The sequence below is a fragment of the Pangasianodon hypophthalmus genome, chromosome 29, assembly GCF_027358585.1.
Source record: "Pangasianodon hypophthalmus isolate fPanHyp1 chromosome 29, fPanHyp1.pri, whole genome shotgun sequence".
In the NCBI taxonomy this organism is placed as follows: Eukaryota; Metazoa; Chordata; class Actinopteri; order Siluriformes; family Pangasiidae; genus Pangasianodon; species Pangasianodon hypophthalmus.
In genome coordinates, this window is record NC_069738.1 from 15,458,817 (window position 1) to 15,474,566 (window position 15,750).

General features: G+C 38.6%; 1 protein-coding gene across 3 annotated transcripts in view; it reads left to right on the forward strand.

Annotated features, from left to right (window-relative positions):
* Window positions 1-1,445: 1,445 nt before the first annotated feature.
* col11a2 (collagen, type XI, alpha 2) overlaps window positions 1,446-15,750 on the forward strand; it is a 73,301-nt gene continuing 58,996 nt past the window's right edge. The window contains exons 1-4 of one of the 3 annotated variants that reach the window (XM_053231267.1): window positions 1,446-1,673; window positions 1,773-1,894; window positions 12,400-12,558; window positions 15,433-15,643. In XM_053231267.1, coding sequence (XP_053087242.1) covers window positions 1,795-1,894; window positions 12,400-12,558; window positions 15,433-15,643 — 470 coding nt within the window. In that variant the 5' untranslated portion in view covers window positions 1,446-1,673; window positions 1,773-1,794. The remainder of the gene's footprint in view (window positions 1,674-1,772; window positions 1,895-12,399; window positions 12,559-15,432; window positions 15,644-15,750) is intronic. The other 2 variants (XM_026928366.3, XM_026928367.3) reach the window with 2 other exon arrangements.

A 15,750-nucleotide genomic window follows, 5' to 3' on the forward strand; every position in this document is an offset into this window, starting at 1 on the left:
TACAGGGCTACACTCTCTGCTCACATTCAGCCAAATGCTATAAAACTGATAGGACGCCGCTTCACAGTGCAGGTGGATAATGACGCTAAACATACTGCGAAAGCAACTCAAGACTTTTTGAAGGCAAAGAAATGGAATATTTTCAATGGCCAAGTCAGTCGCCTGATCTCAACCCAATAGAGCTGCTTTTCACTTACTGAAGACAAGACTGAAGGCAGAAAGACCCACAGACAAGCAGCAAGTGAAGGTGGCTGCAGTGAAGGCGTGGCAAAGCATCTCCAGGGAGGAAACTCAGAATCTGAGTTTTGAGGGCTCCAGACTTCAGGCAGTCATTGACTGCAAAGGATTTTCATCCAAGTGTTAAAATTATGGTTATATTTACAATTATGTCACTTTGTCCAAATACCTTTGAGCCCCTGAAAATGGAGGTACTTTGTTGAAAATGGCTGTAATTCCTAAATGGTAAATGCCATATTTTTGTGGAACCTCTTAAAATAAAGCTGAAAGTCTACACTTCCATCGCATCTTGATTGTTTTATTTCAGATCCATTGTGGTGGTGTATAAAGGCAAAATCACAAGAACTCTGTCATTGTCCAAATACTTCTGGACCTGACTGTGTATTATTTAATGGCTAATACTTTTTATGCTTTTTTGCTTGTTATGTGTGTGTATATATATATATATATATATATATATATATATATATATATATATACTTTTTGCTTGTTATTCATCTTAAAGCATATGAATAATTATTACTCCATTATTACTCCAGGAGTTGAAGTAGTTCTGCATAAACCGTGTAAAATGTGTAATCCCTCTGAACATTTCTTACTTGTGATGCTTAACACAGATGACAGTCTGAGGCAGCACTACACGCCTAGAACTGGATAAAAACTGCACACACGTTTATACAGTGTGTATGTTTTCTTGAGGAAATACCAGCATGCAGTGCAGGTCATGTGACTCTGGGGCTGTTCCTTATTATTATAAAGCGTCAACAATGATTTTTTTTTTCCAGTTTATTTCCCACAATAAATTCTTCTCATTATATTTACAGTGAATGCATGAGTGGCACAACTTCCTTCTGGTTATTTGAGGAAAATTGTATAAATTATTGAAAATATTTTAATGTCAATATAACATATTAATATTAATATACCCATATGATTCACGCGCACTGTATTTTAGGGTAAGATAAGGAAATGTGCAGTTTCGCAGTCAGATGAGTTTATGGAAGTCATGAGGCTGTAAGACCGGGAGCTTTGGGAAGAACCTGCACAATAGCGCGTCTGTTCTGCGCTCCGTCTCCAGCCGACGTGTAGCCTGTGATTAGTGCGGTTACGCGTGTACCTTCCCTCCCTCCTTCCTTCCCTCCATCCCTCCATCCATCCCTCCCTCCCTCCCTCCCTCCCAAGCTTCTCCCTCTCATTCCCTCTCTCTCCCCCTCTCTCACTTACACATCCTTCCTAGCTTTTCGGGGAGTAAAGTAAGAAGTGGAAGAGAGCCTGGGAGAGAGAAAGTGTGATTGCAGGTCTCTCTCTCTCTCTCTGCTCTCTCTCTCTGCTCTCTCCTCTGCTCCTCACTCCTCCTGACTCAATGGCTCCTTAGCGTCAGATCTATCACCAAGTTCCCTGTGACTAGTTCAGTTTGATGTAAAAGTTTTAAAAAGGTGGGTGTAAGCTAAAATCCGTGGTTTTAAAGCGGACCGCACAGAAAGTGGCTTTTTTTTTTTTTTTTTTTTTTAACTTTGTGCTGTCCTGCCTTGTAGTCTCACCAAAACCTTGGAAACTATGGATATTCGGATGAAACGAAGACCTTGGATCCAAGAGCCCATATCCCTCCTGCTAAGTGTTGTGCTCGTCCTGGGCCTAATTCTGCGGGCACAAGCAGGTAAGGTGTATTTGTTGAAGATGTGTTGTTAGGTATGCGTCCACAGCTGCACAACATCTGCAGTTCACCTTCACGCGCGCGCTCGCTTCTTTCTGCTTTTACGCATTGCTGAAAGCTCTCAGAGAGATCACAGACACGTCCATGACACTGGGAAATGAAGAAATCTTGTGTATACGCATAAAACACCTTGTCATACTTTAAAAGTATATAAAGCCCACACTCGTACACATGAGAGAAAGCCCTCGCTGCGGCGGATATTCCAGGAGGTGACAGAGGCTAGGACGGTGCTGTGCATCAGGGCTGGCTGCAGGTTAGTGATGCTGCCTCCACAGCTTCATGTCACTCAGGGTGGTCAGTGACTAATACAGTGAAGTGGACACAGTGGAACAGTCTGGATAAAGGGATATTATAGCAGACCTGTATTAAGTTGAGGTTTACTTGTCACCTGTCCTCACTTCTCAGCTCCAGTTAGAAAGCAGGAGTTTAGAAACAGACAAGGCTTCAGTCTATCTAATCACAGCATGGTTGTGGATTTTTTTTCCCAAATAAATACATTTGGAGAAATATATTCTCTAAAAGAATTTCGATTTGATGTTTTCGGTTACAGGTTTTTCAAAGATAGTGTAAATAGCAACAGTCCAAGCACTGGAGCGATATATATTCCTCTGACTATATTATCAATTTATCCAGTTTGTACTGGTTTATACACAGCTGCGTCTACCTCTAGTCCAGTAGAGTGGTAATTAATGCCTGCGTTACTTTCCAGGTAAAAAATCTGAACCATTTTTGTAAACTGATAATCCACATTGAATTTGTATGTTGACCTTGAAATTGAATATTTAAATAAATTTGTATCTAATATTACACAATTACTGTTTTTGTTGCTAATGATGCAAATATCTCATTTGTGCTGAAAAAAATTGTGTTAAAAAAATCAGAGCAATTTAAAAAGAGAATCTCTTCAGATGACAAAATGCTGCGTTTGCTGCTTCAAAGCCTTGTGTATTTGAAAGAAAGCTTGAAAATGTTTAATGAATGGGTTTTTATGAAGCACTCAGAAGTGAGTGAAAGAGTTAGTGTCTCCCTGTGTGTGCGCTTTGTTCAGTTATGTTTATGTAACCGCAAACGTCAGGGGAAACTACATTTTTTTCACCTGTAAAAAGGCAGAGTTTAATAGTGACATGAATGCTTTACTGTGTGCCACAGAACAGGGTTTACATGTGTGACCTGTGCAGATGTTATAAATGCTGGAGTCCACCGAAAGGAATGCTCTGACATTACACTGTCAAAAGTTTTCTGCTATTTCAAAAAAAAAAAGAAAAAAAAAAAAGCTTTTATGACTAACTGTGTCCTGTGTAAGGTGATTCGTGGTATACTGGGACACCAGGTACACTGGGACAATTAAACTTAGCAGCATTTATTTTCTGGCCTTAACGTTTGGATGTGTTTGATAGAAATAACTTGACTTAATTCATGTGACATCATATAAAGGGGTGTGGTCAGCAGCCAAATTATATCATGCCTAAAACAATAATCTTGGGGCTGGAAAATGGCACGATTTGGCTAATTTTTATTATAAGGTTCTAATGTTCTTTATATTGTTATTATATATGACACACATATGAATGTATATACATATACGAATATATGACACATATTTATGATATATGTATATATGTGTGTAAGATTTACCGTAACAAGCATAAAGTTAGTTCTAATTATATACAAATGTTTATAATTTAATCATTTTCCAGCTGGTTCAGGTTAAGACTTAAAATATAATAAATGGAGAGAGGAAAAGTGAAGGGATGTAATGATGTTTTTTGTGCATTTAATGGTGTTTTTATGAAGCATTTTAATAAGCAGGGGAATAAGGCAAACAGGGAAATGAGAATGCCTACTACTGAGTATGCAAAGATTTTTACAGTTTACTGTGTTCATATCATTTTAGAGATTGGTGTTGGTTTATTTTTTAAAACCATGTTTTACGCTGAAACTGAAAAAAAAAAATTATTATAAAACGTTACTTACCTGTTAGTGGTGGTTTTCTACTGCAATTATTACATAATCCTTTCATACTGAATTTTAGAAAAGAGATTTTAGAAAAGAGATTATGAATTTGGAAAATATTGAAGAATTTTTAAACCCTAAAGAAATGAACTGTGGAACGTTGCTCAGGCCAGCACTGCAACATGTAGTCATTTTTACTTAGTCTTTTTGTGTTCATACAATATTAGATATATTAATGATGAATTTGGATACAATTTTTAAAAGTTCTATTATTGAAATTTGATTTATTGATGCCATTACTAAGTTAGCCACAAATAAATAATTGTTTGAACATGTAATTGTGGATGAAAGTAAAAGCCTAAACTAATGAAAACGTGCCAGATTCAGTCAGTCTTGACAAAAGGGAGCCATGCTTCTTTTAAATAAATAAATAAATAAATAAATAAATAAATAAATAAACAGTATATATTATATTCCTTCATTTGCAGAATTTGCTGCCACCGTTCGGTGAAAATGAAGCCACTGCCAACGCACTTTCCTAACTGGCTTCTTACTGTTAACTGTAGCTTCTGAATCCAAAGAAAGAACATTTTTTAGTTAACATTAGTTAAGATTTCTGAATTTCTTTTTTCTGCCATTTCTTCTGAATCAATCAGAAACACAATTCAACTTAAATGGGAACTATGTCCTTGATTGAGACTTTGTACCGTAGAAAGTTATAATAATAAGTTTAATAAATTTCAAATTCTCTGAAATTTAGCTCTATATCTGCTACGTATGAAACTTTAGAATAATTCAGTTAAATTGTTTACTGCAATTTTATTAGACTATTGAAGATGACTTCCCTGCATTTTGTGCTCAATTCATTTGCAATGATGACATGGCAAGCTCCTCCACAAAGTCCATGAACAATATTCCTATAGAACGTTCATAGCTAATTGTTTTCAGCTAACTCCACGGGATTCTTGAAGAGAACTTCCACAGGTACTCATGACATGACTTCTTCTTCTCCTGTGGAATGATGGGATATAATGCATGTTAACTTGGCCTCTGCCATCTCACTCCATTTGAAATGCTCACTCCATCTCTGAGCAATTTTTGAAAAGCCTTTAATGGGAGTGGAACCATCTGCACTTTTACTGAGCAGCTCACTGGTCCATTGATGCTTTTTATGGCATGACAGGAGTGTGTCCATTTTTGTCCATATAAGAATGGATTTCCTGGGCTTTATTAATCCATGACTCATTATATAATTGATGCGCTCATGCGGCACTGCTCTGCCATCACTGCTTGAGGATTAATGATGCTGGAGTATTGATGCTCACTTGGTGGGCTTTGTGCATGCTGTCCAGGGGATATGTGAGGTGTGGTGCTTTTCATGAAGCCAGGCACTGGTGATTTGTTAATGGAGTCTTCTCTGTTCAGCAGGAACTCAAATTTCCCGGTTCTCTGCTAGTACACAGTGGAGATGATTTCAGGTGCTTCCATGCCCTTGAGTTTGTCACAGTGCAGCCTCTGTTTGATGGATGACTTTCGCCAGACAGCTCCTGATGCACCTTAAGATTGCACCTCTTCCCTGAGAGACTCTTCACCCAGGAGTCTGGTTTCAGTTTCAGTCAAAGGCAGCGGTATTGATGTTCTGTCGCTGCAGTGGGTGAAGTCCGATATTCAGGTCTGTCAGTGACCTGGTTAGAATCCAGGAGACTCCTTAGATTCCATGTTGCAATCCTTACAGGAAGTGAGTTTTCGTTTTGACTGCTGATGGGAATGTCCTGATAGGGGTGGTGGTTAGAGTGGGCAATGTTTCTTGGCTTTTTGACATTTGGGGTGAGAAGGACCATCCCTACAAAGGGCTGCTGAGACACACAGGGGTCTGCCACTGAGTCCCAGCTACTAGCCACCAATACCCTGCGTCTCTGCTGTGCAGGGGTTTGGCTACGAGCTCCCAGTTATCAATTATCAGTAGTGATGTCATTAAACATCATTATATCGACTAGTGATTGGCACATTATTTTCCCGATGCATCTTTGAGACATGGATGGTTTAAAATTACACTTAAATGGGTAATTTGTGTTTGCTAGCTGTTTCATATTGTAGTCTATTAGATTTCCATTTAATATTGCCTAGCGTAATAGCTTTGGGAGACCACCAGAGGGAGACGTAACAGATCCTGTAGATACAGTTAATCTCTATCACTCCTCTGACACATAATACGGCTCTGTATAGCGGGTCTTCCTGATATCGCACTGTGTGGTTTTAACAGTATGTCCAGTGCATTCAGAAAGTATTCAGACCCCTTCAATTTAATCACATTTTGTTATGTTGAAGCTTTATGCTAAAATGCTTTAAATTAGTTTTTTTCCCACATCAATCTACACTCCATACCCCATAATGATGAAGCAAAAACCAGATTTGTGATAACTTTGCAAACTTATTAAACAGAAAAAAACTGAAATATCACACTGATTTAGGTATTCAGACCCTTTGCTTTCCTGCAGAGCTCAGAGACAGGATTGAGTCGAGGCACAGATGGGGAAGGCTACAAAATATTTCTGCTGCACTGAAGGTTCCCAAGAGCACAGCGGCCTCCACAATTCTTAAATGGAAGAAGTTTGGAACAAACAGGACTCTTCCTAGACATGTGAAAGCCCATGTGTCTTGCACTGAGAAGAGGCTTCCGTCTGGCCACTCTGCCGTAAAGCCCAGATCCGTGTGAGTGCTGAAGTGATATTTGACATTCTGCAAGTTTCTCCACACATGATCTCTGGAGCTTAACCAGAGTGACCATCGGGTTCTTGGTCATCTCTCTTACTAAGACCCTTTTCCCGTGATTTGTCAGACAGCCGGAGTCGGACCCAAATGCAGAACGCAGGCAGAGATTCAACTTTAATGAGTCTTTAATGAGCACAACGGTTTACACACAGTCAATGGCGGCAGAGTTGATGCAAAGAACGAAGCAACAGGCAGATACACAATAGCAGGTTCACAGTCTTTACTCACAAACAGGGAATTCAGTATCCACACGAACAGGGCTAATCTCCGTAGGCAGACAAAGCCAAAGGAGCAGGCAGAAATCCAAGTGCAACAGTTCCAAATAATCCAAAAACCGACAGGCAGACAAACGATAATGCAGGGCAGACTTAGCTGAAATACCGAAGACAGACAGGGTCAAAACCAGGAAGACTAACACAGGTAACAGGGCAGGATAGCTGCTCAGGCACGCGAGGTAAACTGAGGAGACCATCTGGCAATGCTGGGTGAGGCCTTATATAGTGCTGGAGATACAAAATGGCCACTGCAGGAAGTGCTCCTCCCAAAATGGCCGCCGACCCGGAAGTGCAAGTCATGACACGATTGCTCTGTTTGGCCAGGAAACCAACACTAGGAAGAGTCCTGTTTGTTCCAAACGTCTTCCATTTAAGAATTGTGGAGGCCGCTGTGCTCTTGGGAACCTTCAGTGCTGCAGAAATATTTTGTAGCCTTCCCCAGATCTGTGCCTCGACTCAATCCTGTCTCTGAGCTCTGCAGGAAAGCAAAGGGTCTGAATACCTAAGTGATATTTCAGTTTTCTCTGTTTAATAAGTTTGCAAAGTTATCACAAATCTGGTTTTTGCTTCATCATTATGGGGTATGGAGTGTAGATTGATGTGCAAAAAATTATTTGAATCATTTTAGCATAAAGCTTCAAAATAACAAAATGTGAAAAAAATGAAGGGGTCTGAATACTTTCTGAATGCACTGTATGTCGGTTTAAAGAATAGATTTAAAGAAGCGCTGCAGAAGCCTTTGTAAATTACTGATAAAAATCGATAATCATTAGGAAAATTTCCTGATTCTGAAAAAGGCATCGATCCCAAGCCTTATTATCAGTTATGAAAAGATGAATTGTGTTTTGAGACAGATAAACTGTATAATGTTTAATAATTAGTGGTATAAGCGTAGTACGAGAGCTACCAAATTCCTGAGTGAAAACCACGCCCCCTCTCAGCCACGCCAATCTAAATCTCCCATTTAATAATTACTCAAATGTTTTTGCCAAACTGTCCTGAAGAGGTGGTTCGGAAGCAAAGAACATACAAACTATGAGCGATACTGTGGCACACACATCAACACACGAATGCGACAACACAAGCTTGACAATGAGACGCTGGAAAACAGGAACTTATATAGTGCTAATCAAGGAGAAACGAGACACAGGTGAGAGGGCTTGAGCCATGTGAAGTGTTGGGGCTGATGGGTAGTGTAGTTCGGGGCCTCTTTGGTGCTACCATGACACTATGATGGTCAAGGGGCTCTTTCTCATCACACCACATCACTGAGGTTGCGAAGATAGTGGGAAGTGTTAACACACCCTCCTGGCTAGGAGTCAGTTTTTCCCGTACCGATGCTGAGTGGAGTCTCTCTGTTTTCACTCCAGCTCTACAGGGGTGAGGCTTTAGCCTTATAGCAAGTACTTTATTTGTAAAGTTGCCTTAAATAATCTTTACCCTGAGATTTACTGCCCTAGAGGCTTTATTTACAACCATGCTATTTATTTAATTAGTCTATTTAATTAGACTTCTGAATTCATTCTGCTGCTACCATCATGAGTTCCTTCATCAATAAAGATTAGTGAGTCTGTTCCAGAAGCAGCCATGCAAGCCCAAGCCATGACACTACCTCCACCATGCTTCACCCATGAGCTCGTATGTTTTGGATCATGAGCAGATCCTTTCTTTCTCCACACTTTGGCCTTTCCATCCAATCTTGGTTCTAGAACTTTTGTGGATCATCTCTGTATTTCTTTGTGAATTCCAGTCTGGCCTTTGTGTGCATTTGCGCGGATGCAGGCCTGTGGTTCACTGCAAAAAATAAAAAAAGATATCTTAGCACATAAATGTTTCTTGAATATAGGCAAATTTAACTTCAAGCATTGATTTCTGAAAAAAAAAAGCTAAATTATATGTCAACAAAATAAAACAATTTAAGCTTGAAATGAATAAATAGGATTAATGGTCTTATATAATTATTATATAATAATCTCATAATAAGAAAAATTGGATAATTTTTAATTTATTCAATTTATTCTTCACTTGCTAAGTGATCATTTTTGCAGTGTTGGTCCCGCAGGTTTGTGGTACTCTTTAGGTTTTGGAATATACCTGAAAGTGGGAAATGAGTTTTTAAAAAATATTGACTATTTTCTTTTCCCCCCAGTGATATTACACAAATAAACATGAAGATTTTTTTTAATCATTATTAGTGCTTGAAAGTTTTTAGTAGATCAAATAAGAACAAAAACATTTTTTTCAAGGATAATAAGTAATTAATAATAAAAATAGGATAAAATAAGAAAAATGTGTGCATTATAAACAATAACCTTTGAACAATTTCTGGAAGGGTGCCAATATTTTGTGCGCAGGATGGGCTACACTGATTCCTGAGATAAACATTGAAAAATAAAGGTAACACTAGGATATGTTACGCTGACTATCGGAGCTTGAACAGAGGGTAGGGTGTGTCACTTTCACCTGAAGCTCTGCAGCATTTACTCTCAAATCCTATTCATTAAAGAAACACTGTCATTTCTATTCCTTCTGCAGATTTTAATCATACAGACATGATCACATAAATGACCTATAAAAGCAAAATTATTTCAACTTCCTGTCTAGGCTGTATGCTAAAAACATAATACACTTTCAAGAATTCTTTTTTTACATGGATTACATCAGCCATTTATTCTTTTTAGCATTTATTTTACACACTGAGAGCTGGCATCTAAAATAATATTTCTTTCTGTCTTTGACCAAAAGTTTCATCTCGCCATCAGTATCCACACCAGAAGAAGAGATGTTACCTGCATGGTAGTCTCACGGGGAAAGACCTGATCCTTAATGAGAATTCATGTGTGGAGATGTTATTGGAAAGTTTGGTGTAAGGATTGTTGGGAATGTAGAGGAGAAGAAGCTCCATTCAGGATGGATAAGTTTAGTAAACATCTATTCTGAAGACTTGGTGTTACTCTGAAGGAGATGAAGGTGGGTGTAGGAGGAAAAGCCTGAGGTTTGTAAATCACTGCCACCATTTTGAAGGACTCCAGATGTGTATTCTCGTTAGAGCTCATGCCTAGCTCTACATGGGAATTATGTGATACATGGATAAGCATCAAGGATTACATCGAGGTTCTTAAGTGTAGCTTTTGGTTTTACAGGATAGTCATCAAGCTCTAGCATCTATCTTACTGTAAGCAGAGTTAGTTCCCAACCTCAGTATTTCTGTTTTATCATCGTTCAGGAGAAGGACATCTCTCCTCATCCAGCAGATTTATCAACATGATTAGAAATCAATGATAAGATTAATCAGCCTGTTTTTAGATGCTTTTACACAGCTCAAGCTTTACATTATCTTATTCGATTTGTAAATAATTTTGCCTCTTTCTAAAAATAAATACTTACAAATAGAAAAAATATTATTAATGATTATTTTTAGTAGGAAATTAGTAAAAATGTCTAGAAATAGGTTTAATAATCATATATTTTGTTTGTTGTAGTCATGATTGTAATAGGAACTACTGGATAAATTCGACTATATTCAAGACAGAAGGTCTTTTTTTTTGCAGCACACTCTCCATCAAAAACAAATCCTCATGCAGGTACAAATTCATCAGGGTCTAAGAATAATAATATTAAACTTCCATTCTGAGTTGCTGTGATGCTGAATTTCCCCAAATTCAGTTGTGGATCATCAGCATTGATTTGTAATCCACTATCTAAAGAAAATCCACTGAGGATAAAATTATAACAAATCTGTCTGTTGAAATATGATGATCAAGCTCGAGGGACATGGTCCAAATAAATGACAAATTTATTACTGAAAATTTATTAAAAACCTGGTCTGGCTGAAACCGGAGTCTAACGTTAATGTTAGTTAATGAGAAATTCTCTCTAGATTCTCTGTTATGGTGTTAGTTATAATTTATTAACACAAACCATCTGGCTTATTGTGAATTTTACTATCAGAAGATGCGTTTTTAAAAAAGTTAAAAAACTATTATAAAGGTTATTATAAATTTACAGTAAATAATTGTGACATATTTACAGTAAAGCACTATAATATATTTACAGGTAATTACAGGTAAAGACTTTTTTTTTTTTTACAGAACATTACTATATGTTTCCAGTAATATACTGTACATTTAAAATAAAATATGTACCATTTTGATTTGATTAGTTACTCTGTTAGTATCCGTGCTCTATCATGTCATAAAGAAACACAAATTGCACTTGAATTAGCACTTAAAATATAGCTAATGATATGCATTACAAGTTTTGTATAATGTACTTTCTGAGACATGTTAGTATATGTTATTATATACTGAGTATCTTGTCAGTATATAACATGTGTATTATAGGTGTAGAACATTAAGGAACCATAATTCTGGAAAACCTTGAACATTACATTGTGCACATAGATCACTGTGTAAAGTACGTTCACAGAGTTCGGCTTAGTGTGAAAGTTTGGCAATACTTCACTTAAACAATGTGTGTAATGACTTCAGGGACTTTTCTAAGTTTGACTTTACCTGGTTCAGGTGAGGCAGTCTGAAGCACATGGGTTGTGTACTGTCCTTTTCAGTGCTAGAATCTGCTCTCTGTCTCTCGCTCACTTTCACTCTGTCCCTGAATTCACTTCAGTTGATAAGAATCAGTGAGGCACAGAACCTGTCTGTGGAAATATATTTTTCTTGCAGGTTATATAATTACAATTCTCTCTCTCTCTCTCTCTCTCTCTCTCTCTCTCTCTCTCTCATAACTATTCATATTTGGTTGCATGTTTGATAAGACATATTTTGGCATGTACCTGGATAAATGAATAATAGGACCCTGTGCAAGTCTTTTTTTTCTATTATTATGATTATGATTATTATGATTATTATTATTATTATTATTGACCGATTAGAATCATTTTGGCCTGAAATTTCTTTTTTGCTATGGCTATTAAATGTAAATGATTTAGGAAGGATTGGAGCGAATCACTATATGAAACTGCTCATGTGGAAATTAATCTTTGAGACTATGGGTTATATCTACACATGTAACTGAACATTCATAGTTAGCTTCTTTACTCACTTTAAGTAGAAGATAGAAGCTTTTCAGAAGGTTCCACAAGGCGTCTGGTTCAGGAGTGGAATAAATTGCTGTTATAATATCTAAATGAGAAATATTTCTTTTTCCAGCAATTTCTGGTATTTTCACTTTTGCTTTAAATTTCAATATGAAAACAGAAACGAACATTTTGGGCACTAAACAGATACAGATACAGATCGCGGATTCCTTCACACCTCTATACAGGGTTTAGCATCAGTAAAGCATCAAAACTTTATCCTAATGGTCCAGGTGGCGTGAAGTGCGTTTGAAGCATCATGGTCCTGCCCAAAGGTCTTTGTCATGCGTTCTTTTAATGTCACCTGTGATTGGAGTGAATTTTATTCATTCTTTCCTTCTCTGTGTTGATAGATCCTGTTGATGTTTTGCGGGTTCTCCAGCTTCCCTCCCTCCCTGAAGGTGTACAGAAGGTTCCAGGCTTTTGTGTCTCGCAGCGTTCTGGTACTGATCATGCCTACCGCATCAGTAAGAAGGCCCAAATCTCTGCTCCAACCAAGCAACTCTTCCCAGGTACCAATCGCAGATATCCTGCAAAATTAATTAACCCTTCACCATAGCAAATGTTATTCAACCAGGTTATTATGGGGCAACTGATAAAGCAGTGATTGTATATTATATGTGTGGCCTTGAAGCCAACTGAGTTTAGACCTACAACTGAGTGCAAAACTTTGCAAACACTTAACGCAGTGGCGACTCGTCCGTAGGTGGCATTTATATTCAGCCTTTCAACAAATGTTAATCCTCAAAAGGTCCTGATTCACACTATGCATTTTAAGTTCTGTTGAAATGCTAATTATCTCTTTTAAGTGACCAGTGATTTAAAAAAAGTTGCTATTTGACAGATGGAAGTTGATGTTCCTTTTATCACTGCTCCATTTAGCATCATGGAATTATTTTTTTTATCTAGTGGTCAAAATTGAGAACCACAACAAAAGCCCACTGGGACAGGACTCACACTGCCCCATGCTCAGGGGAGGAGCAGTGGACAGGACCATTAACAAGAGGGTTGCCAGATTGGGCTTTTTGTGGCTGCCAGGATCTTGTTTTATAATAAATCATCTAAAATAAATCTAAGACAATTCCACAAAAAAGGCAGTGTGTAAGTGCAGACAGTTTGTACAGATAGTATGTATGAGGTACAGAACCATTTCTAATGTAAAACGCACCATATAGTCAAAAGTATGTGCACCCCCGAATTAGTGAGTTCAGGTATTTCAGACACATCCATTGGTAACAGGTGAATAAAATCAAGCACACAGCCGTGCAGTCTCCACAGATAAGCACTGGCAGTGGAATGGCTCGTACTGCCATAGGACGCCTCCTTTACCACAAGTCAGGTAGTGAAATTTCTGCCCTGCTACATTTCTGCCCCAGTCAACTGTAAGTGCTATTATTGTGAAATGGAAGCAGCTCAGCCACGAAGCAGTAGACCACACAAACTCACAGAGCAGGACCGCTGAGTGCTGAAGCATGAAGTGTGTAAAAACCGCCTATCCTCTGTTACATCACTCACTACAGAGCTGCCTCTGGAAGTAACATCAGCACAAGAACTGTGCATCAGGAGCTTCATGAAATGGAGCTTGTGAGCAGCCGAGCATAAGCCTAAGATCACGATACGCAATGCCGAGCGTGAGCTGGAGTGGTGTAAAGCACCGACTCAGGACTCAGGAGCAGTGGAAACGTCTTCTCTGGAGTGATGAATCACCCTTCACTACCTGGCAGTCTGATGGATGAATCTGGGTTTGGTGATGTCAGGAGAACGCTTCCTACCGGACCACACAGAGCCAACAGTAAAGCGTGGTGGAAGAGGGATAATGACAATAAATGCATCCAATCTTTTTGTGAGTCGTCTGAGTAGCTTATGATTCCTCGCAGTTGAAATATCAGGTCTGGAGACTGAGGGTATCATAGCAAAGCTATGGAATACACCCACATTTAATCTTGAAGATAAATCATGAACAAGAGAAACAATGCTGAATGCAAACATTTGCACTGGACAGAACCAACCTACAGTGGAGTTAAAAAGTTTACACACCCCTGTTAAAATGGTAGGGCTTTGTGATATGAAAAAAAATTAATCCAAGATAAATCACGTCAAATCTTTGAGAAGAATGTGAGAAATTATAATCACATGCACGGAGTGACCAGTACTCGCCAGATGTTCCTGCAGCTGCTTTAATGTTGCTGTAGGTCCCTCAGCAGCCGCCCTGATAAGTTTTCTTCTTGTCCTTCCGTCAGTTTTAGAGGGACGTCCTGTTCTCGGTGATGGTCTTCACGGTGTTCCATGCTACATCTAATGTTTTGGAAATTCTTCTGTACCCCTCTCCTGATGGATTCCTTTCCACAGTGAGATCCTGTACAGGCTTTGTAAGCTCTTCAGCTTCAGCAGTCAGATGAAACCAAGAAGATGTGGAGAAACTCCTACAGAAACAGCGGGGCTTTATTTGGGCTTAATCAGAATCACTTCACTGATGACGGCTGTGTGATAATTACTTTGAGCATGAGATTGAATGTTTGAATGTATGTGTTAATTCTAAGTCACATGATCCATTATTAAAGGGTGTGCAGACTTTTTCCCTTTAAAACATTTCTATTTGTGTTTCACTTGAATGTTGTTGGTTGCTATTTCATATTAAAGGTGGAAAAAGATCTGACATGATTTATCTTGGTTTAATTGTTTAACAGGGGTGTGTAAACATTTTATATCCACTGTACCTACAATAAAATCAGTATTCTGAGAGACGGGATAATTTGATAGAATGGTTGAGTTTAGTGTTTTTTAAAATGATCTTGAGTACTGTGTTTTCCAGACTATTTTTATGTTATGGTCTAGGGATACTGTCTGGTTATTCAAAAATGAATTATATAAAAACATACACTCGATTAGTTGAATTCTACTGAACAAGCCATCATACTGCCACAGCTGTGACCCGTCGAGGCATGGACTCCACAAGACCTCTGAAGGTGTGCCGTGGTTTCTACGCAAAATGCCTTGTAGTTGGCAGGTCTGGGAATATAATACATTCAGGGATAACATCACTGGATATCGTGGCAATGTGCTATCATGTAGAGATGATAAAATCGGTATATCACACAAGCCTACTTCACATTTATGTTGTAGAATTTCTTGTTCTATCCCAGAGAAGTCTCTCGTTAATATTTCTGCTACAGATCCTGGAGTTGCTGGTGTGTATCCAGCCATCTCTATTCACTGCAGCAATCCCAGCATTTCACTGGGTTTTGTCTTTTGGAAATCAATACATTAAGATCGACCATTCTATCAAATTATCCCGTCTCTCAGAATACAGTGGATATAAAATGTTTACACTGTATGCCTTCTTCACTTCTTCTTCATTCATTTATTTGGTATTTCTGTTTCACAAGGTCGTTTCCCAGAGAACTTCTCCATCATGACCACAGTGAAGGCCAAGGCTGGGCTTCAAGCCTTCCTGTTGTCCATCTACAGTGAGCAGGGGGTGCAGCAGCTGGGGCTGGAGCTGGGCCGCTCACCCGTCTTCCTGTATGAGGACCAGAGCCGCTTGCCCACCCCAGAGAACTACCCGTTATTCAAAGGCGTCAACCTGGCTGATGGCAAGTCAGTAACCAAACCATTCAGACCACAACCACAAGTTACATATATTTGTCTGAAGGGCTGCAACTAACGATTATTTTGATAATCAGAAGCAGGATGGAGACTTGATG